Source organism: Cyclopterus lumpus, chromosome 1 (assembly GCF_009769545.1).
Source record: "Cyclopterus lumpus isolate fCycLum1 chromosome 1, fCycLum1.pri, whole genome shotgun sequence".
Classification (NCBI taxonomy): domain Eukaryota; kingdom Metazoa; phylum Chordata; class Actinopteri; order Perciformes; family Cyclopteridae; genus Cyclopterus; species Cyclopterus lumpus.
In genome coordinates, this window is record NC_046966.1 from 2,744,630 (window position 1) to 2,769,582 (window position 24,953).

A 24,953-nucleotide genomic window follows, 5' to 3' on the forward strand; every position below is an offset into this window, starting at 1 on the left:
GATTGTTCAAGGACATGTGAAGGTCAGGAGACGATATCTCAGAGGCACGTATACTTATTCATGTGAACGTGCGTACAGTCGGTCCAGACGACAGGGATTCAAGTTCCTCTGCCGCCTGTCAACGCGGAGCAGCTGAGGTCAATAATGTGGAGTGGAATGTCTGGCAGGAACTTCAGAGCGTGTGTGTGTGTGTGTGTGTGTGTGTGTGTGTGTGTGTGTGAGAACAGTGAGTTGAGAGGGGCGGTCAGTAGGATGCTATAAAATCTGTGAGAGCACGTCTGCCAAGATCACGATGAGGTCACTTGGCCGTCGGCAGCCAATCAACAACCTCCCTAAGAGGTCAAACCCCCTGACGGGGCTCCGTGTCAGAGTATATATATTTTTTAAAAGAGATGTGCTTGTAATTCAATCGGAGACCCGAGCGCGCCCTCATTTTATTGTGAAGATCTCGGGATCGCGTCCCCCCGTCTTCTTTGTGAAGCGTAGCGGTAAAGTGTGTGTCAGCAAACGGGCCTCAGAGTATCCGCCTGCTCTCCTCCATTAGCTGAGAGCATGAATCCTCTTTGTTTTGTGTCCTTTGCCAGTGCCACTAAATCAAACTTTGTATCTCGAGTGCCTGCGCCGAGCTGTAAAACCCCACTCCCACGCTTCTTATCGCTCGCTCGCCGATGCTTTATCAGCAGCGCGCTCCCCTTTTACAAAGCTCTTTGAGAACGGGAGACAGGTGCACAGACACGAAGTCGACGTCAAACTTTAGCTGCTGGCACTTTGTTTCGTGTCGTCTCGACTTTCTGGCTCTCACCAGCCATCCCGGGCCGTTTTGGTTTGCCAAGCACTTGAACCCGCTCGCCGGCTGATGGGGGGCTAATGAGGCACGGTCGAACCGAGAACAGAGACGGGCGGCGTGCAGCAGCTGGACAGCATGGCGGCAGACGGGGAAGTTGGAAAATCCACAAAAAACAACGGCGTTTGGCGTGACTCCAGCTGTTGGATGGTGGAGACAGGGCTACTGGCCCGGGAGCCGGTAGCTGGTTCACAACGGAGACTCTGTCCTCTGGTTTCATCGACAATGCTTTACACACACTAAATACTCCCCCCTAATGTATTCCTACTAAGCTGTTTACATGGCGGATGAAAATGAATATTCCACTGATATTCCTGTTTACAAGCAGACGAGCGTACCGATAACGTGACTGTGCTGGACCGTCGGAGCGTGGGACATGGCCTCCGTCTCCTCAAACCTGAATAACACCGGCACACCCCTCGTGTCTTAATTGGAAAGTGCTCCCTTCAGAATAAGACCTAATTCACTTCATCCGGAACAGAATATGCTGTTTACATTACTTATATCACACTAATATTGTATTATTACGCAAGTGTTTGATTGGAGGGTGATACGGATCAGCTGCTGTTCGGTCAGAACTTTCTGATCCTTCCTCCACTTACTGCAGACCTCATTTGAACAGACTCTGCTCTGTAAGCCTGTTGGGACTTCTCTGCTGTCTTAACCAGCTGGAGTGAATGTTAAAGATCTAGAGACCTGCTTCAGACCTTAGTGCTGCCGTGTTTATTGAGTTCACTTTCATTGAAACCCGATCATTCCCTTATCAATGTAGCTTCATTCGACTGTTATGAATACAAAAAAGGTTGCATTTAAAAAAAAAAAGTAAAGCTCCTCCCATCAGTGTATACATCGGTGTAAATGGGTGAATGATGACATGTAGTGTTAACAAGCTTTGAGTGGTCGGAGGACTAGAACAGATATGTACAGTCCATTTACCATTTTCCATGTTAAAGGGCATAAAATGTGGCTTAAAATCTAATCAAAACACTGTGCGTCAGTTTGAGTCCTTAAATCAGTGTGAGTAATGTTCCTAAAAAACAAAACCTGATGCTGTTGACTATGTACGAATGTGTTTCCTGTATATGACAGTGTGCGTGTGTGTGTGTGTGTGTGTGTGTGTGTGTGTGTGTTTACACCACCATACTTGTCTCCTGTACAGTATCAGTCCCTACACACTCTCTGGAGCACGTCCACATGTATTCTCCTGCCACGCTGTGCTGTGATGACGAGAAACAAGGTTTTACAGAGGTCGCACAGATCCAGGACCAGCGTCCATAAACACATTCTCCAAGGCGTCTGTTTGAAGCCCCGACTAAGCCTGGAGCCAGACAGGTGTCGGACTGACAGTGAAGTTTGAATCAGAACGTTCAGACAGAGACTCGCGTCTCTCTTTCCGCATTAAAGCAGGAATGACTCGGCAAAACCACAGACAACTGTTCATGTTTTTCTTTAAAAGAAGAAATACAAGCAAAATGCAAACGGCATTTTAAACCCAAGGGTGCTTTAATTAAGCCGCGACACTGTTATGCAATCATTTCTGTTCACGTGGCTCAGTCGCCGTCAAGGCCGTTGCGTTTGTGCCGAGGAGCCGAATGGCCTTAATTACCCAAATCTGCTCAACGCACTCCAATTACTCTGCTGCTCCGTGTGAGGTGAAGAGCGCTCCAAGTTTGACGGAGTGACAACATTTTACTGTCAGAGCTGACGCACGGCCACCCAACATGCTGCTCCAGGTGGGAACCTCACGGCCAGTAGTTGTTGTTGGCGGGCTAGTCCAGGGGAGTGGGGCCATGGCGGGGTACTGTGTGGATGGTGGGCGCTGAATGTGTGGAGGAGGGAGTTGTAGACACGTGATGATATCCCCACCAGGCGTACGCCTGTGAGGGGGTCGTGTGTTTGGTCTTGTACATCAGATTGATGTTTTTTGTACACATTTCAGGGCCGTGTCCACCAAAGTGTGTTCTCCTGAGACCAGGTACTTCTTATTGACATGACTTGCAGTCTATTTTCTGCTCGCCGACAGTTTTCAACTTTATAAAATGCTCTTTTTACCCAGCTCTCTGATCACAATGGAGGAGGGACGCCCTATCACAAAGACAAGATCAAATACGTGTCATTATGATGCCTAGTTGTCTTATTGCGTGTGCTACCGTTATTACTGTGGACTTATGTGGTCCCTATGTGGTTGAGCCAGAAGCAGGGACAGAGCGAGCTCTCCTCTGGGGATGTTCCATATGAGAGCAACCAGATACCAGTGTGGGCGTTTTCAGAAAAGGGCCTGATGTGTTGAGAAGGAACTCTTTGGTGGACACATGCTCTTGGGACTGCATGCTCGAGAACCTCTCGCGGTCAACCTATTTGACCGACTGCTGACTCCTCACTCCTCTTGTGGGGATCAACAGCTGCTTCGGAAACAAAAGGCGTCTCCAACAATCAATAAGGCTAAAAAAACAGCCTCACCAGTCTGTTGCAGGTCACATATTAGTTTGTTGTGGCTGAAAAACTGACATCTCATTTTGAAGTGGTGCCTCTGCAGATTAACTCCATACCTGATATGTAATGATCCATTGAAGTTAGATGTGTGTTTGGAAGGGGAGAGGGAGACCGAGATCTGCACTCTACACAGTCCACTTCCCTAGTTGTGTCTAGTTGCCATTACAATTATCCACATTTCATCACTTACAATACCATTGGATGTCGTACTTTTATGATGATACGTGTGCAGGCTTGTGTGTGTGTGTGTGTGTGTGTGTGTGTGCGTGTGCCCACTGTCTCCATGTTCACCTCTGCTCTGCTGGCGGTTGACTATACCCCCGAGGGTCCAGCGGCGGTCCAGCCTCTTCAGATGTCCCTTCCGTCTCTTAGTAACTGATGATGATGATGAGGAGGAGGAGCAACCAAAAGGGGCAGAAACAAAAAAATTTGAGATTAGTGTGACAAGCAGAGGTTAGCAAAGGGAACAACGGCATTAAGAAAAGCAGTTGTGTTAAATGCAAAGTCAACTGCTGTTCCATGAAAACGGATGAGGTCTATTTTAATATGCAATTTCAACCCGGTCTTCATCCCAGGGTCTTCCAATACCATCGCTTGTCACGGTCCTCGGCGTCTGATACCAACACACAGGCGCAGCAGCACCTCCAACGTTGACCCGTCCGTAGCGATACCAGGTGACGAAGGACGGACGGCTCAAACAAAGACAGGCCTGTCACCCAGGAGACGGCTGTTCGTGTCCCGCGTGACACCAGGAACATGTTGTCTTATTGATGTCGACTAATGAACCTATTACAACCCAAACAAATGACCTTCTCCGAAACCCTTCCAAGTGGTTTTGTACCACGTTAACCTCGCGTGTAGAACAGTAGCTGCAGCGGAGCGTCAGGCGAGGTGGGAGTGAGAACAGGATGCTACAGTACTGTCAAAATCCAAATGGCATCTTTATTCATTTAGTATTGATTATGACTGGACCGGTTTCATAGGTAGATGTGGATATGTACTACAACTTATTACAATTTATTATAAACAAGCACATGTGTGTGTGTGTCATGTCTATCGCAGGTTGTTTTTTTGGGGGGGGGGGGGGGACAATTCTCAAGTCATTTAAGTTAGTACATTTAACGGCCTGCTTCCGCGAGAATTCCACCTGACTTGAAGCGTGAAGCCCGATTCAAAAGGTGCAAATAGGAACTGAGAGCGTTGTATTTGTTGCTCTGAGCTTCTCGTTCACGGCGCCCTGAGAGCGCGCTGCGCAGCGGTTGCTCTCTGATCCATCCCGTAAGCGTAGTTATGTTACCGCCTGTTCATTTGGAGGCTGCGAGCTATTTGCAAAGATCTCCATTTCTTTTGTTTTATGACATTCAGCCAATAGCAGAGAGCCAAGAGCTCCGTCCAGCCCCCGCACGCTAGAATATACACTGTCAACCTCCATCTAATGAAGGCATCCCTGTAATTTAATCCTAAAACCTTCCATCATTAGAGCCATCAACTAGGAAGGAAAGAAAGATTACATGGATTTAAATTGATGAGGTCTACATACAGTATCCAGCTGAACTCCCTTTCACTCCTTATTGTTTAAAGAACATGTCGGAGTCATGTTCTTATCTTATTGCATTGTCTGAGGCCAAATGGAGAGCAAACACATTAATTAGGGGAAGGATGGATGGAAACAGCACTAATGTGATTCCTTCTCCATCCTCTGTCCTCTCTTCCCTTGTCCCTACATCCCTGTGTGTTCCTCTGCTACATGTCATGTCCTCTCCTCCTCTGGCTTCCTGCCTTCCTTCCATCCACCCCACTGAGCACCACCCTGCTCCCGTCGACCTCCTAATTGAAATATCAGCTCGGGAAGACACAAAGGGAAATGTTATTTGGAGGTAATTTCGGCGTGCTGCCTGTCGGTTCCCCTCCAGCGAGCTGAGCTGTCAGTGGAATTAGTTTACAGAGCACGCAGAGATAATGAGATGACGGGGTGACGGACAGACGGACGGACGGACGGACGGGGGAATAAGAAGTGACGATGTGTGCAAACACTAAGGCACCAGGCCTAATGGGGAAATGGAGGGCCACTAAGAGGCTGCGGGAGGGGGTGGTCGTGAGCTCAGACACTTCCTGCATACATTCACTCTGGCTAACAGAACGCAGAGTGTTGAGAACAGTGATCAGATCAAACGGGTTTTAAAGGGTCCTCCTGGTTGAGGTGGCACAATGCTGTGATGGGGTTCCAGCACCCTAAAAAGCGCCCTTTTTAATTTGTATTTATTTTATTTATTATACACAGAAACAATGGGCAAAGCTACAGAAATAAGACCCACGTTCACCTGTAAAGGGGACGACTGAAATGTTATTGTTTAATAATTCAGAGGACACATTCGATGTAGCCATAGGAACACTGCTAAATATCCGGCCAACACTCTGATGTTACTTCATCTCCAGGATGCAGGATTGATACGGGCACTGACGACATCTATTATGTTTGAGTGTGTGTGTGTGTGTGAGTGTGTGTGTGAGGGGAGGAAAAAACATCCAAGAAAGGAATGAGGAGAGCTGTCATCACCCTGGCTGGAGTGTGTTTGAGAGTGTGTGTCTTGCAGAACGTGGACAGCTCAGTGAAGCACGGAGGCTTGCATGTCTTAATGAGAGATGAAAACTTCTGTTGGATCATCCAGTGGCACTCTACAGCATGATAAAGTCCCCCCCCCCCCCCCCCCCCCTCCCCCCCCCCCCCCCCAATACTGCAGAAAAACGGCATGCATGCACTTTATTTATCTTGGAGTCCATGGGTCTGAGAGCACAAAGGGGCTCATGCCACAGTGACTAAACATTCGGGAAACCCCGAATGTTGTAGCCTCTCGGAGGAGTCACAGGAATTTTGGGTGGTAACAAAATATTGCAAACCCTTTGGCTGCGGTCTGGTACCATGTCACCATGGAGCTGCTGTGGTCTTCTGTGGTCTTCAAGGTTCCCAATGTGTGTCTGGAAGTGTGCTTGCGAGTATGTGTGTGCTGCATGTGTGTGTGTGTGTGTGTGTGTGTCTGTGTTCAGCGCTGACAGCACCCGGTTCCAGAACGAGTGGGCCGGAATGTCGTTATTATGGATCTAATACAGTGTGTGTCTGCGCTAACCTTCTCCAGTCCTCGAGGTGCCCAGATCCAAATCGTCTCTGGTGACGTTCTGGGAGTCCAGGTATGTGGCGGGCACCCAGCCCTGCTCCTCTGCTGTGCTGACGAACCACCAACCTGGAGAGGGGAGAGAGAGGAGAGGAGAGAAAAGAAAAAGGGTGAGGGAGAGGAGAGAGAATGGAAGAGGAGAGAGAGAGAACAGATTAGCACTGATGACAATATGAGGCCTTAAGGATGGCAGCGAGCATCATTCCCACGACATGTTGACACCAACCAATGGAAACAGAGACGTGTTGCACCAGGGCTGGATCATCTGTACAGGGTTGGTGGTACAGATGTTGATTCAGTATTAGTATTGCCTGTGAGACCAGAGGTGTAGTTCACTGATTGGTTTCACTAAATGTTACTGCGACAAATCTATGACAAACTGTGACTTCCTTTTCTTGTAAAATAAAAAAAATTATGAATAATGTTTATTATTCCATAGACTACGGTCCATGTTAATGTACATCTGTATAATGTATTTCTATTATTCAGCTTTTTCTTTAGTTTAAATGAAGCGTGTAGAAAACTACGGTGGCCTTCAGGTCGGGAAAGTTATCTTTAGGGCTTCAGTACAGCTAGAGTCTGCTCTTATCAATACTTTGCTTTTCTACATGACTAAATTGCTTTTAAATACATTCTGAACAGCATTAAACTGTATATTTAAAATGTATGTAAATAATGTTTCTAGAGCAGCACCAGTTATATAAGTCACGATATAAAGTCATTCATATGTCACTGGAAACCAAATGTCAATACAATAAATAGAGAATGAAGAACTGAGACAGTATCAGTCATTCCTTGTCCTCTCTTTTCCTGTCTTCCTCCCTCCTGTCCTCTGTCCTCCTCCCTCATGTCCTCTGTCCTCCTGTCTTCCTCCCTCATGTCTCCTGTCTTCCTTCCTCATGTCTCCTGTCCTCCTCCCTCATGTCCTCTGTCCTCCTGTCTTCCTTCCTCATGTCTCCTGTCCTCCTCCCTCATGTCCTCTGTCCTCCTCCCTCATGTCTCCTGTCCTCCTCCCTCATGTCCTCTGTCCTCCTGTCTTCCTCCCTCATGTCTCCTGTCTTCCTTCCTCATGTCTCCTGTCCTCCTCCCTCATGTCCTCTGTCCTCCTCCCTCATGTCTCCTGTCCTCCTCCCTCATGTCCTCTGTCCTCCTGTCTTCCTCCCTCATGTCTCCTGTCTTCCTTCCTCATGTCTCCTGTCCTCCTCCCTCATGTCCTCTGTCCTCCTCCCTCATGTCTCCTGTCTTCCTTCCTCATGTCTCCTGTCCTCCTCCCTCATGTCCTCTGTCCTCCTGTCTTTCTCCCTCATGTCTCCTGTCCTCCTCCCTCATGTCCTCTGTCCTCCTGTCCTCCTCCCTCATGTCCTCTGTCCTCCTGTCTTCCTCCCTCATGTCTCCTGTCCTCATGTCTCCTGTCCTCTCCCACCAGAGATCACTCCGGTCCTCCAAAATCTCCACTGGCAAAGAATACAGTTCAAGATTCCCCTCATCGCCTACAAAAGCCCTTCACAACCCTGAACCCCTTCATACTTGATATCTGACCTCCTGACCCCGCCAGCTTATCGATTAGCTTTAGCGAACAGAACGGCAGCATTCTTTAAACTAGCCAATAGAACTAACCTTTAGGTGTGGATTCATTTGCATGACCATACTAATAGCCAAGCATTTGTTCTGCGGCCAACCTCCTTACCCCCCTACTCTGTCCAAGCATCGATGTGGGGGGGACAGGGCCTTCTCCATTGCGGCCCCCTCCCTCTGGAACTCTCTTCCCATCACCTCAGACAGACATTCTCCATCACTCAGCACTTTCAAAACAGCACTTAAAAATGTATGTTCATGTATATTATTTTATATATATTTATGCTTAGTTTCTGTGTTCTCCTCTGTCTTGTTTATATTTCTCTTGTTTGTTTGTTATATCATACGTTCATATGTATGACAAGAGCAACGTGTAACCGGAGTCAAAATGATTTATTTAAATCTGCTTTTAATCTGTGATATATTTAGTTTCTCACTATTGTCTTGTTTTGTACCTTTTAAAGTGCTATACAAATAAAAAGTATTCTTATTGTTATCACATGGTTTACTGGCTTGAGACAGGACAGACCTCAGTAGAGGAGCCCGCTCAGCCCGCCCCTCTCTGTCTCTTCCAACACACACGGGGTCATACTGAAGCTCCGCCTCCCCACAGCGGCTCACGTCTCCGTCCGCCGGGCACCAGACACACACAGGGGTTACCCAGAGCATCTGCAGCGCCGCTTCCTTTACGGGCCCGCGAGCCTTCTGCGGCCGCTCGGTGCCGCCTGAGCTCGGGCGTGGTTCCTCCTTGGACCCGTCAGAGTCAATTTAGGACCCGGTCTGGCCTTGACCCTTGAGGAGGGGGTGGTTTCACAGGAAATGTACGTGGCGCCATGGCAGTATTACTATGCTAATATAATCTTACACCGTGGCGCCTGGTGTAAGAAGCCCAGTGTTCTGGGGAATAGAGCTCAGCACCGTGTCAGAACTTTTCTTCTTATTTTGCTTTGCAGAGTCTAGCGACATGCAGCACTGTTTTAGGAAACACGTTGATTAGCTGAAGAGTGAGGTGAAAAGAGTGATCCCACTCTCATGTCTGTGCAGCTGTTATGCATCTGTAAACAGCTGGCCTGGCTCTGTCCACGTACTGTATTATAACCCAGCCCAGGCCCGCTAGAGGCCACCTGTTGTTGATCCTGCTCTGCTCGATGCTTCAGAGGGAAGATACGTTGGAACAGCGATGGTTTGACCAGTTGTGTAAATCAGCAGACTTTTCACAGCAAAACAGAAACCGGGAAGCAGCCACGCGCCAAGCTTCAGACTCCAGCTTGTGCACACATGGGCGCCGCCTGGCAGGGCCCAGTTCCCCCTATAAACCCATCTCTGGAGAACAAGGGATCGGCCCAAGCAGATCAATGAGGAGCAGAAACGGCGCTGGACCCCCTCGGACATACACATGCACTCTCCTCTCACAGACGGTGGAACAGTCGGGAGACCGAGGGTCAGGAAGACAAGATGGAGAAGCAGATTAAGCTTGAAGATGCTGAAAGAGAAAGGTGATGGTCGGCCCACTTCTCCCAGGGTCCAGGTTTGCCAACTGGCTCCTGCAGGGAAGGGCGACTCCTTTTCTTAGAGTTCCACATAAAATGTGTGCCGTAGGAGGAGATCTAGGCCAAAGATTGGCAGCCAGATGGAGAGAAATTACTCAATCAAACCAAAGCATAACCTGGATCAGCATAAACTGGGGTTGAGGGAGAGCGTGGCGAGCGAAGCACTGCAGGGCTAAATATGCTCAGTTGAATATGGACAGTAACTCATTAGTTCATGTTCCTCCCCTTGGTGGCAAAGCCTGATGGCCTGATGGCTTCTTGGATGCAACGAGCGCTTCCTTTGATCAACTCAAATGTATTGCAACATCATCCAACTCAAGTACGTCCAAGTGCACATTCCTAGCAGATTGCTCTGTATTAACCCTGTTGTGTTCTTCCTCGTAGTATTCATTACTGTGTCCAGGCATCTGTTGACCCGTCAAAGTCATTACTTTTAGATCCAGCAACAACCCAGGGCAGCTCTTTGTGATTCTTTTTTTAAACACAATGTTGTTATCCAGGATAATCTCTATAGAGAGCAGACAAAGGGACAAGATGTTGGTACCACACGTGTTCTGGTTTTGGTTTTGTAGTACAATAGTATTGACCAATCATGTCTGAGCAGGCTTTGTTGACTACCTGTGGATAGCAGCAGGGTCCTGGGGGAACCTGGGAGAACCCTGGCTATTGTCTGACGGCTATTTGTGAAACACGTTGCCCAGAGGATGAATCCTCATGGTTTTGGTGACATCGGGGATGGAGTTTTTTAGTTTGTGCGAGTTCATGCTTCCCTGAGAATCGACCAGCGGGAGTTTTCCTCTGGCACAACCCGACAGGAAAAATATGATCTCTGCATCTGACAGTCACATTGCTCTGAAGTGCGTTCATAATATCCTGACACGCAGCCTGTCAGCCCGGGGGACGACATTCACAGTGTTGATCCCAGTCCTCGTTAGAAGAACACAAGTACGTGGTTCCTTCTTCCACACGGTGAAACTACAGCAGCTATATAGGTCTTCTATAGGAGATAAAGGTGTGTTCAGTTGTTAACTTCCAACATGTGGAGGAAAAATGAACGCGTTACGATATCCTTGCCTTCTGTGGAGCTCAGTGTGTATAAAGCCAACGTGTTCCCCAGAAGGGTTCGTAGCTGTGATCAAAGACCTACTTGAAGAGCAGAAAAACGATCTCTTTTGCATGACGTGTACGAGGTCAGGCAGAGCAAGAAGAGCCTCAGCAGCAGTGGGAAATAGTCTGTGCTTTTCTAGTCTTACACCACTCAAACACTACTTGTCATCATTCACACCCACTCATACACTGAAGGCAGGGGCTACCATGCAAGGTGCTACCTGCCCATCAGGACTAGCTAGCATCCATACTGTTGAGTTGTAGTGGATTTTATATATACTTGCACATGTAAATAAGAAAGTTTATGTTTTAAATTAATACATAAAGAAAGATATGATAATTAATTAGGGATATTATGAGGAATATTCTGGAGGAATGTATTATAAAGCATAAGAGAGGAGCACTGTTTTATTATTCTGTTTGTTGATGACAAATGTAATGATTAACTGTACGATGCATGAGAATGAATGATGTTTTATTGTTTAGACAATAGTTGAAATGGATGCCGATTGAAACCTGAGATGTTGCTTTTATTCTGAAGGCAGGATAATAGGTTGTATTCTGAAGGGGAACTTCCGGTCCCTGAACTGAAGTGTGAGCTTTGACCCCGCCAGCTTATCGATTAGCTTTAGCGAACAGAACGGCGGCATTCTTTGAACTAGCCAATAGAACTAACCCTTAGGTGTGAATTCATTTGCATGACCAGACTAATAGCCGAGCATTTGTTCTGGGGTGATGGTTCTACTGGACTGGAGGACTCGAGACAGCCCTTTGAGAGCAGCAGTCCGTCTGTGGAGAGTTCTTTCTTTCTGGCCCCACGATGGTGAACGCTTTATGAATGTTATCTTTGCCATTAAATATTGTTAAACTTTAATTCATTGAATCCTGGATTTCCTGCGGCCACGGGACCCGAGTTCTGAACATATCTTTTCAATACCCACCGCAGGCACAGCATGGGGTTAAGTGTCTTGCCCAGGGACACATCGACATGGACAAATGAAGAACAGGACAAGAGAAAAAGGTGTTTGGGTAATGAAGTGTAGAGGCATCTGTACATGCAGCAGAACCCAGAGTGGACTGGTTCATATCACCCTGCCGAGAGTGCTCATTGCCCCGGTGCTCTGTGAGGAGCAACCCCGGCCGACCCCGGCCGACCCCGGCCGACCCCGGCCGACCCCGACCGACCCCTTCCTCAAAGCACTCACTAAAAGAGAACACTGTCTTTTCTCCTGAATTGATCCACACGCTGCTGCCAGCTCGTCTGACATAACACACCCAACTGTTCTGGAGGATTTAAGAGGTGCTCAACAAGCGATGACTAACAGTCAGAAAGGATATGCAGCAACACCTGCACACACACACACAGACAGACAAGCAGCACACAATATGAATATGTAAGGAGCTGTAATTGGCATTTCTTCACAGCGTTGAGCTCTAATTGTATTTCTTGCTACACCATGTCTTGGCAAGCATTAATTGGCTGCTTCCTCCCAGACGGAGGCAAAGTGGAGGTCACGGGGAATACAGCAGCAACAGCAACTGAGCAGCCTCCCCCGGTTAGAGCGCTTTGTAGAAACTCGAGATGCATTAAGTGAAGCAGGATCTGAAAGAGAGAGAGAGAGAGAAGACAAAGGAAGCAGAGCCGGCAGATGTTTGGCAGCAGCTTCAAAGACCTGGTATTCTTCACTGATTCCACCTCTAAAAACACCACCGCACACTTTCCTTTGGGTTTCTCCTCTCAGCATCTTCAGGAAGGTCACGTCGCATCGCTTTGACAAGGACGATGGAGATGTGACCTTCAGGGGAAGCCCACAAGGTCACTGTCATTCTTGTGCCTTGCTCTCAGCATGCTAATTCGAGGCAGACCACGACCTCCTCCCCAGATCTGCCTGTCTTATCTTGGTGCAGAGTAAGCAGAGAGGGATTCAGAGAGCAGCAGCAGCAGGAGCAGCAGCAGCAGCAGCAGCAACAGCAGCAGCAGCAGCAGCAGCAGCAGCAGCAGCAGCAGCAATAGCAGCAGGAGCAGCAGGAGCAGCAGCAGCAGCAGCATCAGGGGCAGGAGCAGCAGCAGCAGCAGGGGCAGCAGGAGCAGCAGGAGCAGCAGCAGGGGCAGCAGCATCAGCACCAATAGGAGCAGCAGCAGCAGCAGCAGCAGCAGGGGCAGCAGCATCAGCACCAGCACCAGCAGCAGCAGCAGCACCAGCAGCAGCAGCAGCAGCAGCAGCAGCAGCAGCAGCAGGAGCAGCAGCAGCAGCAGCAGCAGGAGCAGCAGCAGCAGCAGCAGCACCAGCAGCAGCAGGAGCAGCAGCAGCAGCAGCAGCACCAGCAGCAGCAGGAGCAGCAGCAGCAGCAGCAGCAGCAGCAGCAGCAGCAGCACCAGCAGCAGCAGGAGCAGCAGCAGCAGCAGCAGCAGCAGCAGCACCAGCAGCAGCAGGAGCAGCAGCAGCAGCAGCAGCAGCAGCAGCAGCAGCAGCAGCAGCAGCAGGAGCAGCAGCAGCAGCAGCAGCACCAGCAGCAGCAGGAGCAGCAGCAGCAGCAGCAGCAGCAGCACCAGCAGCAGCAGGAGCACCAGCAGCACCAGCAGCAGCACCAGCAGCAGCAGCAGCAGCAGCAGCAGCACCAGCAGCAGCAGCAGCAGCAGCAGCAGCAGCTGCAGCTGCAGCAGCAGCAGCTCGGGTCCCCTTGAATCACTTTCATTGCGAAACAAAGACGAGCGGCTGCGTTGGAAAATAAACTCCGGGGGGAGAGACCGCACTAAATGTTTGCTTACAAATGCTGCTGCTTCTTGTGTACCTTTTAACACCAGATCATGGGGGGATGTTGAATCATGCACTTCAAGGGACAGTTGTGATATGTAGTCAGAGATGTCCTGAAGTCAAATATAAATATGAGTCATTGGCAGGACTATGTTTTGTATTGTTTTCCAGCAAACTAAAATTCAAAGAATAAAAAAAAGTGATGAAATAGATATATAATTTTTCATGAATTATAATGAACCATTAATGTGTTAATGGTTGGTTAAAGTGGAGCTAATGTTTGTATTTCTAAATACTGCCTGGAAGCTGCTTAATACAGTATTTTGTAAAAATAATCTGAAGTTTGAGAAACAAATTAGCAGTATTCTCTCGTTAATTTACAAGTACCATGTTTTATACTTGTGGTGAATATAACACATCTTATTTCATGTATTTTGTTCACAGAAATAACTATAGTACAGTCCCATTCTCCAGGACTCCCACGTCTCCCATGGCTGACATGTGTCCAGAAACGTCTTCTGCTCACATGTCACTCGACTAAGAAGTTTGAACAAACTGACTCCACCTTCTGCTGATGGAGACTGAATCCACTCGAACTGCTTCATCCCGGTGAAGAAGACAACGGCAAACTTGTTTATAGGCGCCTGTTTCATATTCATTTCAGGGTGGAAGCTTTAAGACACTTCAAAGCTGGTCTTCAGTTAAAAATAGGACATATGAGGGGGCCCCTTCCATGCTGTTTCTATCCTCGAAAGTCAGTCCAAGGTTCAAAGTTCAAGGTTGTATTGACACTGGAAGATGGAAGCATTACATCCCAGTTCGAAGCTCATCAACCACTTTTAACCGGTGTTGACTACACATCTTGTTCAGCGGGGGTCAAGCTCAACATCTGCATTGAGCCTCCGTATGGTGTGTGTGTGTGTGTGTGTGTGTGTCACTACACTTTGATTAAACCCGGCACAATAATCATTTTAATGGTCCCCTAACAGTTATTATTTAAAATATAATTAATTTGACTGCTTTATAGAGCAGCGGTTCTCAAATAGGGGTACGTGAGATTTAAAAAAAATATAGATTTAAAATCAGCATCCATTAAATAAATCCTTAAAAAATTGTTATTCAATACGATATAAGTTCATAAATGGAAGTATATATATTTTATATCACATCAGACACTGATGGCACAGCGCTATAATATATTTTGTTCTACCAAAAATGCTTTGCACTGGTCAGGGGGTAAAGAAATACTTCACAAGGGGTTGAGAACCATAATAACACAGAGTGTTATATGTTGCAATGGTTCCATAATGCAAAGAAGTATCATTGTGTGTGTTTACTGTATCTGTTGTATTCTCAATAGGACTATTGGAGTAGTGCTGAAACTATTGAAAATTGAATATGTTGGCTTCTTGTTTGGGTTTTTAGCTGATGATGGGCATTGTTGGTGAATGATCATGTTAATAATAATAATAATAAATGAACATGAAACCTGGTTTCTGGGCAAGCTTTCAGACCACATTTCTTAAGACAAGAAACAGAGGGGCAGGAAGCCCAACGTGTATTATTATATAGAAAAACTCTGCTTTCATTCAGATGATCTCAATGTTTTCCAGCCACTACAAAAGCTATTGTTTTATAGGCTTGTAGTGAAAATGACCTCATGCAATTTGAGATGATGGTACTAAATTCTAGCTCAAAGCTTTGACCCTCTGAAGCTGATCCGCGGGGGGATGGGCGGTCTTGAGCCAGACCAAGCAAAGCACTAAGGGCTGGAAAGGCATGTTGGGTCAGACTGCCAGCCTCACCACATCTCCTGGGCACCCTGAAAGGTGCCAGAGCTCCTGGCACTGCTTCTCCGCCGATCAGCATCGTACCTGATACGATCAGGCAATAGTACATAACTCAGAGATGTCTTTTATGTTCCCATGTGGACAGAAGAAGTCCACAAAAACCCAACGGGATCATTTTCCATAATAGAGGATTAGTGTTGTCTGGCAACCCAACGGGAGGTCGTACTCTATGTGAGGTCCAGAGAGAGGTAAGCCAATTTGTCTAATCTCTTTAAATCAGCTGTGACAAAATGCCCCTGAAACATGGCACTAAGGAGGGCCAAGATATTTTGGGCAAAATGACTACTACGGCTGGTGTTGTGGCTCGGGAGGATCAGCCACTCAAGGGATCCTGTTTGCAGTTCAGCGTCAATGTCCTCCTGGCGTATCCATTAGTCTGAGCTGAGGAAACAAGGGGGAAAGGGGTCTTTTTCCCCACATATCAAGGATGGTTTGCCTTGACCAGCAGGTCAAAGGTTTCACTTTGACTAGTTTATGAATGTTTTCTGAAGACATTCCCCTCAGCCACAGCTGTACTTTGTGTTTAGTGCTCATTAGCATATGTTTGCACACTAGTACCAGCATGTTACGTGTGCATTGTAATGAGTCCCCTTAGTCCCAACACAGCATATCATTTAACTGGTCACATATGCCATTTGATTTTCTCCAGCTGGGATGTTCGTCTCTCCAGGCGCCTTCCGTGTCCAAGGAGGAACCAGAGGAAGAGGAACCAGGACGGTGGCCCAGACCAGGCGTCCTCTCCTCTCTTAGGGACGGTTACGACCTTTCCAACCCCCAACCCTTTGAATCTCACTTCACTAGATAACGGTTCCTAAATAGCAAGGTACTTGAGCAAGCGTACAGAGACACAGGGTTCCCACACACAGCTCACACACAGCTCATCAGTTCACCAGTTGTCACCATGACGATGGCTCTCCACACATCCACGAACAATAACTTCTCACGGGGGGGGGGACAAAAACACAACAACAACTCTGGAGTCCAACCCATAGTTACATCAAGTCAGGCCTGCAGACATTTAAAAAATGGTTGACATATTCTGTGTTGGAATGAGCAACTGCGTATTAATGCGGAATAGCATCTGTGATCAATGTGTGGAAAAAAATATCTTCATTATAAGGAAAAAGCAATGGATTTCAGCCTCGCTTGGGGGGGGGGGGGGGGGGTTAAAAGACATCACGGTACCACACTGACACATACTGACTAGAATGTTGAAGAAAATAAGCTCAAAGTAACAGCCAGTCAGTGTCAAAGCAAATAAGCAGAGCAGGCGGCTGCGGTAAAGCCTTGGAAGCAGGGGGAGGGGCTCTCAGATGTGTTTGTCTTGGAACGGCCTCTGAGTGATGTCATCATCATCATCAACATCATCATCATCATCAACCCACAAACCCACCTCTCGGGCAAAAGTTCCCCTGAGTTCAGAAGTTGCTCATATCGCTGTGAGTGCTTTTGATTAATGTTGAATGGAGCTCTCGGGCCCGCTATCCAGAAACAAATGGTGTGGCTATGGCACCATTATGAATATTCATGAAACAGAGAGTTTCCGTTGATCAGAGTTGCATGAGAAAAGAGAACGTCATGTCCAGTGAAGAGTTAACACTTGGCGGAAATGAAGAAGGAAGTCAATCCGTAGAAGACATCCACTTCCTTCAGTGCGTGTTGGACCAAAAGCCACATCACAAAGAGAAATGGTTTTCCTATGCAGCTTCTTTACGCCGGCAAAACGTAATTAAGCAATAATGTCATTTGTGCTGACGTGCGGTCGGGGGGGGGGGGGGGGGGGGGGGGGGGGGGGCATGCTATGTAAATGGTACACAGAGACCAAATGACGAGCTCGTTCAAAACTGAGTCATCGAGGCGCATAATCCCTCAAAGATGACAAGCAAAGATATCTCACAGAAAATGAATTTGCACATGTAATAAGTGTGTAGATAAGAGTGTGTGTGTGTGTGTGGTGGGGGGGGGGGGGGGGGAGCAAACCCTCCTGCTGAGCTCTCTGGAGTTGTGCAAGCTGCTGGCTGTCAGTGGGCTGTCTGCAGAGACAATCAGATCCAGCTTTGGGATTAACGGAATATTCACAGGTGGGGGAGTGACGTGCAGCATCTCTTGGTGATGCAAATACTATCCAGTGAGTATAAAGTGTATAAAGTGTAGTTCACTGTGCACACCCTGGAGGTTTGCTCCCCGTTCGATCCATCAAAACCTCTCAAGTGCCGGGAAGAAAATGACTTACAAAGCCGGGAGACTGGCCCACAAGCACAACACTGCCGTTCCTCCACACGCACCCCCGGGTGGTGCTGAGGACATTAAGAGGGGAGAGCTGGAGGGAGAGCAGCGGAGTGGGGTCTAGGGCAGGCGGGGGGTGGGGGGAGACTACCAAAAGAGTTAGAAAAAGAGGGAGCAAAGTCAAGAGGAGGGAGACAGAGGGGTGCTGAGGAAGCATGGCTGTGATGTTCACGCTCTCCTGATGATGGACTCAGACAAACAGGAAGAGACGAGCCACATGTTCATGTTGGCCACAAACAACCTCCTGTCATGGATCGGAGTCACATGCTTGGCTCACAAACAAAAACAAAGACTCCACTCACCGCTTTCGCTCTTCTCGATCACGTCCACCGTCTCGCCGGCCTTGAGGCTGATCTCCGAGTTCTCCTGCCTCTCGTAGTTGGCCACGGCCACGTACTGCTCCAGCACCATGGGCTCCGAGCTGTCGATCCCTGAGGGGAAGAAACAGGCCGTCAGCCACCTGCCCGCCGTGGCGCCCCGCGACCTCCTCCCCCCACGACCGACTAAACCGCCGCCGCCGTGCGCCCGGTACGCCGCCATAGGCCAGCCCCCAGCTCCCCGCCGCCGTACCTCCCTGACCAATCAGAAAGCGAGCTCACGACTTGGCCGCATAGTCCCAAACGTGTGGCCACATAGCTGAGTCGACCCTCGGCCCACAGCGACGGGCTGAGGAGCATCGGAGAGGAATCAAAACAAACGGAGGGGGCGGGAAGAAAACGTTTGCAGGGGCTGCATCTCACACCTGAAGGGATCCATGATAGAATCCAAACACTTTTTAAGATCCAAGAAGAAGGGAACCGAGGAGGGAGAAAGAAAGAAACACGTGGAGGAGCTGCTAACGCTTGAGAGGAAGACTGGGGAGCGAGTGAGTGGAAGAAGTTTCCCTGTGGAAAATCAGCAGTGCGGTTGAGAGGAAAGGCCTCTCCTCCACCGCCTTTGGGAGCCAGCCGTTGGACAGCAAGTCTGGGGGAGGGGGGGCGGGACACACCAATCATGGCAGTCGGCACTGCTGGCCTTAAATAGAAACATATGAGTGGACTGGAGAGAGAGAGAGAGGGAAGGAGGCTGGCTCCATGTTTATGTGAAACAAAAGAAGAAAGCGTTTGAGTTGGTGTTCGGCACTCGGTTTTCTCTCTGATGTTTAACCCTTTCCCTGCCGTCTCATCTGATTCCTCTGGGCTTGTTTGGGCCATGGAGAGACACATTTAGACAACAGGAACACATGAATGGACGTTGTGTGGCCAAAGAGGCACAGTCCCCGTCTCTGTGTTTCTACTGCGTCCGTCCTACATGATGACAGAACAGGCTGATCCCAACGACCAATCAATTCAACCTACTCGCCAGACGGAACGCCGCTATTGGACAGTTTGAAACGCCGAGTTATAATGATTCACTGATGTCGTTCATGAGCGTCAGATTTTACAGGCCGGTATAGTAAGGACAGTTTGAAACGGGAAATAAAGAGAAACAAATATGAAATGAAATCCGTCCATCAGCCTTTGACTCTTTTACAACCTGAACAAACTGGATCCCTGTAGAACTGAACTTCTAGTAACAGTGAAATAACTCAAAGTGATTAGGGGTGGGTCATGATTTAAAAAATCCTTAATAGTCCTTAAATTATAAAAGGTGAATAGTTAATGTCGCTATCTTCTCAACTTAAATATTTATACAGAAAATGTTTTCCATCCATCTATATTATTATTATTATTTATTTATGTATATATATATATATATATATATATATTAATTATATATTTATATATTATTTTAAATATATATTAATGTATACATATATATTATTTTTAGATTTTTATAATATATAATATGTGTGTATATAATACATAATATTCAAAGTGAAGAAGATGGATAGAAGGGGATTACCTTCGATTAGCATTAAGACATGAAAGCAACAGACACACAAGCTCCTCCATAGCTCAGTAATGAGCACGTTGAATGTGTTTCATCACAAACAAACTCAGACTCATAAACTAGTTCATTAAGAAGGTGTTCTCACTTCGGAGGTGTTGGTTAGGATAGACCAGACCAGCTGTTCCCCTGCTTCTAAATCTTTTGCCTCCAGCAGGTCTTCTCATCTTCAGAGAGAAGCCCGAAATACTGAACTACATGGGGACTAATGGTTTGAGTCAGGATGTGAACCCTGGTCTTAGGTATCAAACAGGAACCTTTACACAAACTTCACCTTTGGCTGCAACGGCACCAAACATCAACACTATATAGGAAATCCTACAGGGCATTTCTTCTCCTTTTGGAGTGAAACTATTTGCTCCTATTCAGTTTTAAACGTTAGTCACATCTTGGCAGCGAACTGGAGTCCCTGACAAAGAGCACTGTGCCGCCATCCCCCTGCCTCTTCATGACAACGCCCGTGTGGACGAGCATCAGTACACCGCATCACGGGTGACCTTGCAGGTTTCCATCTGCCGCTATCAGATTATTGATTATCTGATTATTATCAGATCGGATGGATTGGACAGACAGGGGAGGGGAAAAGCAGAGATGGTCCAAACAGAGCATGTGCAGCGGACTGAGCCAGGTGAGTTAGCTTGTTAGCACCTGGCTAGCTGCTCGACCCTATCTGACACAGGAGATACGGAAGATGCTCCACGTAGTCAAACATGAAGGGAAGCGCCGCGTCAGCACCGCCAACGCCACGGGGAGCCTCTGATGATCAGAGACGTGAGCGCTGGCTGATTAAGACGCACGTAGCGTTGTTCGTCAGCAGATCTCTCCATCTTCCCAATTACAACTGCAAGCGAGACGCCGAATTCTCCGTCCGTCAGCCTCTTTGTCAGTTTATCGCGTGTTTCTATTGAATTGAATTGTTAAGCGGCGCACGTCAGATGCGCCGCTGCCCTTCAAGATCTGAGGGGAGAAGAACCGGATGAAGTCTAGCTCACAGGAACGAGGACATATTCACAGAAAGCCTTTTTATACGTTGACGAGTGCGGCGCAATCTTGCATTTTCGGCAGCACGGAAGAATAAAAAAAAGTAGTCTGAAGCTTTTTGTGCGCCGCCTCAAACCCATCCAAGCATCTCCCTCCATGTCGTGAAAACCCCAGGGAATGCTCATAACCTTGCTGCCACACTCGGCTGTGTCTTTTCCCGTCTGTCTGTCTCTGCAGTATTCTCCCCGGAGGACGAATAAAGAGGAGCGGCATGTTGTGGAGAACGTCAGGGGGGGAGCAATCACAGTCAGCCCGAGGAAACAAAGCAGCACAGATCCGGCTATTTGAGCGCTTTACACTGTTTAATGGCAACCACGCCCAGTTGGGAAATACTATCAATCCTGAAGACCTGCTGCGTTCTGTCTTCATAGTTTTTCTTGTTTAGTTTTGCAGCAGATTTCTTTTTGTTGTTCCATACACTCAAATATGGAAAGCTCTGATGGAATGCCTTTCTCCAACGATGCCTCCATCACAGTTTAATGCCTCAACGTTGGTTAAATGCTCAGCAGATGGGGCGAATGTGTGCTTGAATGTGTGTTAAAAAAATGGCCATTTGCAAATATAATGTGGGATGTTTGTTTGCAATGGTGACAACTACGATCCCACTTCTCTCGACTCCCAAACGCGAGTGGGGTCACCAGCGCAGGCAGAGCTCTGCGGCCACATGGCAGACGAAATGTACAGGACCAGGACTTGACACCTCATTTCAGCTGCCACATGCAGAACTATGTGCTCTGCGCCCGGCTGTTGTTGGCCGAGCAGGCCTGCGGAGATGGATGGACAGACTGCACAGAGAGAGAGAGAGAGAGAGAGAGAGAGAGAGAGAGAGAGAGAGAGAGAGAGAGAGAGAGAGAGAGAGAGTGAGAGAGCCTGGATTTAAGCACACGGGATGAAGGAGAGGATGGTGAGGGAGCATGCAAAGCAGATGCTGACAGAAAGCTGAAGTGTGAAGAGGAGGAAACAAGCGATGCAGCTGGTGCGTGGCTCTCACAGCGGCTCATGCATAGTCAACGTGTTAGACACACACAAGGCTACCTGAGGCCTCTTTCCTCGGGCTGTCTGTAAAGCCGTACATCCATACTGCAGACAAAGAGAGGGAAGGAGAGAAGCAGAGAGATTATTCAGTTGGACAGCATGCGGAAGCAACAGTATGGCAAAGCACACCTTCATTACATCACAACATATGAAGAGGCGAAGAGGGAAACCAGGGGAGGAGGCACAAAGTCGTAGCCTGGGGGGGTTTGGAGCTCTGTGTTTATCTTCGTGCTGAAGAGAGGGAAGTGCATCTGAGGGCAAGTGAGCTAAAGCTTCGGTACAGTTTTAGCACAGACACTCCAGACTCCCCCCCTCCTTGAGACTTCCTGCGAGCCCCTTCTCTCCATATCCTTCACCATTCCTTCCTTCCCTCTATCTGGACCTCCTGGAATGTCTGAGATGGGCGTCAGCCACTTGTAAAGTTTGTTCCTGACCCCCACCCCTCCCCTTCTCCAAAACAACATCTCCCCCCCCCCCCCCACAACCAGGAAATGAAGCGCCATACATCACGGTCACCAAGACTCGGGGTGCACAGCAGGGAGGCCATGATTTCAAGTTTGATTTAGGGACAAAATAATATTTTTGCTTCTGGCTGTCATCTTGTCCTGGAAGTGAGCCAGCACTGCAACAAACAGCCACGGGCCAATACCTCAGCCCTTTGTGTGAACTCTGCACCAACGATGGAATTCATCAACCCAAGGCTGCAAGAGAGGAACCATTTCAATCTATTCAGCATTGCCTTTAACTGACTGTCAGTCCTGCGTATAAATAAAGCTGCTTGTCCCACTGAGAGCGAGGAGGAGCGCTCTTTTACATTACATTACATTACATGTCATTTAGCTGACGCTTTTATCCAAAGCGACTTACAATAAGTGCATTAAACCATGAGTCCAAACTCAGAACAACAAGCAAGTACAATTTCTTCAATAACGTTAAACTACAGAGTACTATCCGTACGTGCCATTTAAGTGCTACTAAAGTGCTAAACAACAAAGTGCTATCGGTAAGGGACATTTAAGTGCTACTAGAGTGCTACTTCCCCGACACAGTCTCACTGCAAGCTCTTCAAACACCAACGCTTGGTCAGTGGACCGCAGAGCTTCACACGGCGGTCCGTTTAGGACGTGTCCGTTTCTGCTTGGTTTCAACAGTCTGACGTAGGTTCACTTGGTTTTGGGGTTCAGTTACTACACAAAACCACTTGGTTAGGTTTGGACACGGCCGTGGTTTCGTCTAATACTGACACTCATGGGTTTCCACTGAAAGCCCAGTGTGTCTCATAGAGACACTGAAGGGCTCCTCGGTGCTGAGGGCGTCTGTATTTGACGAGTTGAGAGGCTGAACAGGCTGCCTTTACAACACTACAATACATGTTCATCATCACGAGCTGTACAGTGTGCCTGTATTTGGTCTTAAATTCCTCTTTTGCTTAACTCGAGCATAAATAATGACGTAATCCACTTGTTTGAAAGCAACTAATCTTGTTCCAGGAGCTTGTGATATAAATCTTTGTTTCACGTTTGGAGATGAGTGACAATCAACACTGGAGGAACCGGATCGGTTCTAGACTCCTTCCAAAGCTGCAGTGAGGAGCATGAAGCTGAACGTTGAAAAAGGGTCCACGATAAAGCTCCACTCCTTTGCTTTTGCTTTTTCCTCACCCCTCCTCACCCCAGACGACCCTTCACCTCCCTGGATATAATCTATATGAACATGTATCTATGTCTTTCCAGGAACAATTAAGTGAATAATAGGAATGAACGTATTAACAGTTGGCATGGAATGCTTAATTAGATGGATAAATGCAGCCCTCCATGGTTTCAGAGCAGGGGTCACTAACAGGCGGACCGCAGTGCAGATCCGGACCCAGACGCCGTTGTATGTGGACCCTTGACCTATAACTGATTGATAATTGATCATTATTAAATTACAAAGTACTTATATTTTAACCGGCGCAGCTTTTTCAGCCTTTACGGCACTCGTTCAGCGGTCCAGAAACACACTGATGAATTACATGCGTTGTAAATCACATCACGTGATGCTACTCGGCCAATCAAATATGCGTAGTCTGGTAAGCATGGCAGCTCGAGTGAGATATACAGACTGGAGAGACTGGAGGAGGAGAGGCCGAGCAGTCGGAACAGAACGAGTGAGAAGTTATTTCACATGTTGTTCTCCAACAAGAGAAATGTGGACAGAAACCAGAGTCTTTAACCAAGAAGACTCTTCTATGTTCATTCTTCCCAAAAGAAGTTCATAACTAGGATGTCTCATGTGTTCAGAGAACGTGATGATTATTAGAAGCTTTGCTACGAGACAAAGCTCAGATCAAAGCTCAGCAAATGTACTGAGTCACATCCAAAATGATGGAACAGAAACATAAACGATCTAAGAGCCCAATATGATCAGATTCATAACACATTAATTCACTGTCCAACAATAATGTTAACAGAGAGAATAGAGCTGAAACTAGTGGTTTTAATAACAGATTTAGTCCCTGCACACACATTTTAGAGAATAATATATATATAATATATACATTCTCGAAATGGACCTTGTTGAACATTAGTTGGATCCCCTGGTTTAGAGGATGTGAGACGTGAGACGTGAGAGGTCTTAACGCCTCCAAAAGAAATCCTCCTGCTTCTCTTCAGCTTGTGTTCAACCATGGCCCACTTCAGCAGTGACATCTCTGCTCTGTGTGACGTGCGTTGTGTAACTGTAACCATGGGGGGGAAGAATATCAAAGTGGGCCAACAGACAGGCTTTCTGTAGGATACATCCTTCAACCAGTGCATCTCGTTTTCTCGAGCCATGAAAACACTCAGAACCCATGGGAAACGTTCAAAATGTAACGATTTTGAAAATATGAATCAACACGTCTTTAGAAGAGATTGACGTTTGTGTACTTCCTGATCCTGGCGATGAACTGCTCCTGTTGTGGAGCCGAGGCTTCTTCTGCCTCCACCCAGAGAGACAATAAAGAACCAAATCCCCAACCCGCTACCCTCAGTAGCCTCAGGAGCTTTAGATGGATTGATGTTGGCCCCAGAGGGAGGGACACGACTGGTCCCAGGTCAGCCAGGGTCAAACCCCGCTCACTAACGCCCTAGCGTGATTACTACCCACCGGGCGGCCTCTCAGTCCGCCGCCCAACATCTGATTGGTATTAACTCTCTGACTCTGGGCCCGCCCCACGGTGACCCCCTCCCTTCACACTAACGGATGCTTCACTCCTCTCGGGTTTGGGTGATGGCGCCACAAACCAGCAGAGCCAGCAGTGTTTTCTCTGTCCCCCTGCTTGCTTTACTTTTAAG

General features: G+C 47.7%; 1 protein-coding gene across 4 annotated transcripts in view; it reads right to left on the reverse strand.

Moving 5' to 3' along the window:
- Positions 1–24,953, reverse strand: part of sh3pxd2aa (SH3 and PX domains 2Aa) — an 81,243-nt gene that overhangs the window by 9,099 nt on the left and 47,191 nt on the right. For 2 of the 4 annotated variants that reach the window (XM_034542366.1, XM_034542356.1), the window contains exons 7-10: positions 21,637–21,681; positions 17,934–18,062; positions 6,463–6,576; positions 3,629–3,712 (exon numbers count right to left, since the gene is read on the reverse strand). In XM_034542366.1, coding sequence (XP_034398257.1) covers positions 3,629–3,712; positions 6,463–6,576; positions 17,934–18,062; positions 21,637–21,681 — 372 coding nt within the window. The remainder of the gene's footprint in view (positions 1–3,628; positions 3,713–6,462; positions 6,577–17,933; positions 18,063–21,636; positions 21,682–24,953) is intronic. The other 2 variants (XM_034542383.1, XM_034542375.1) reach the window with 1 other exon arrangement.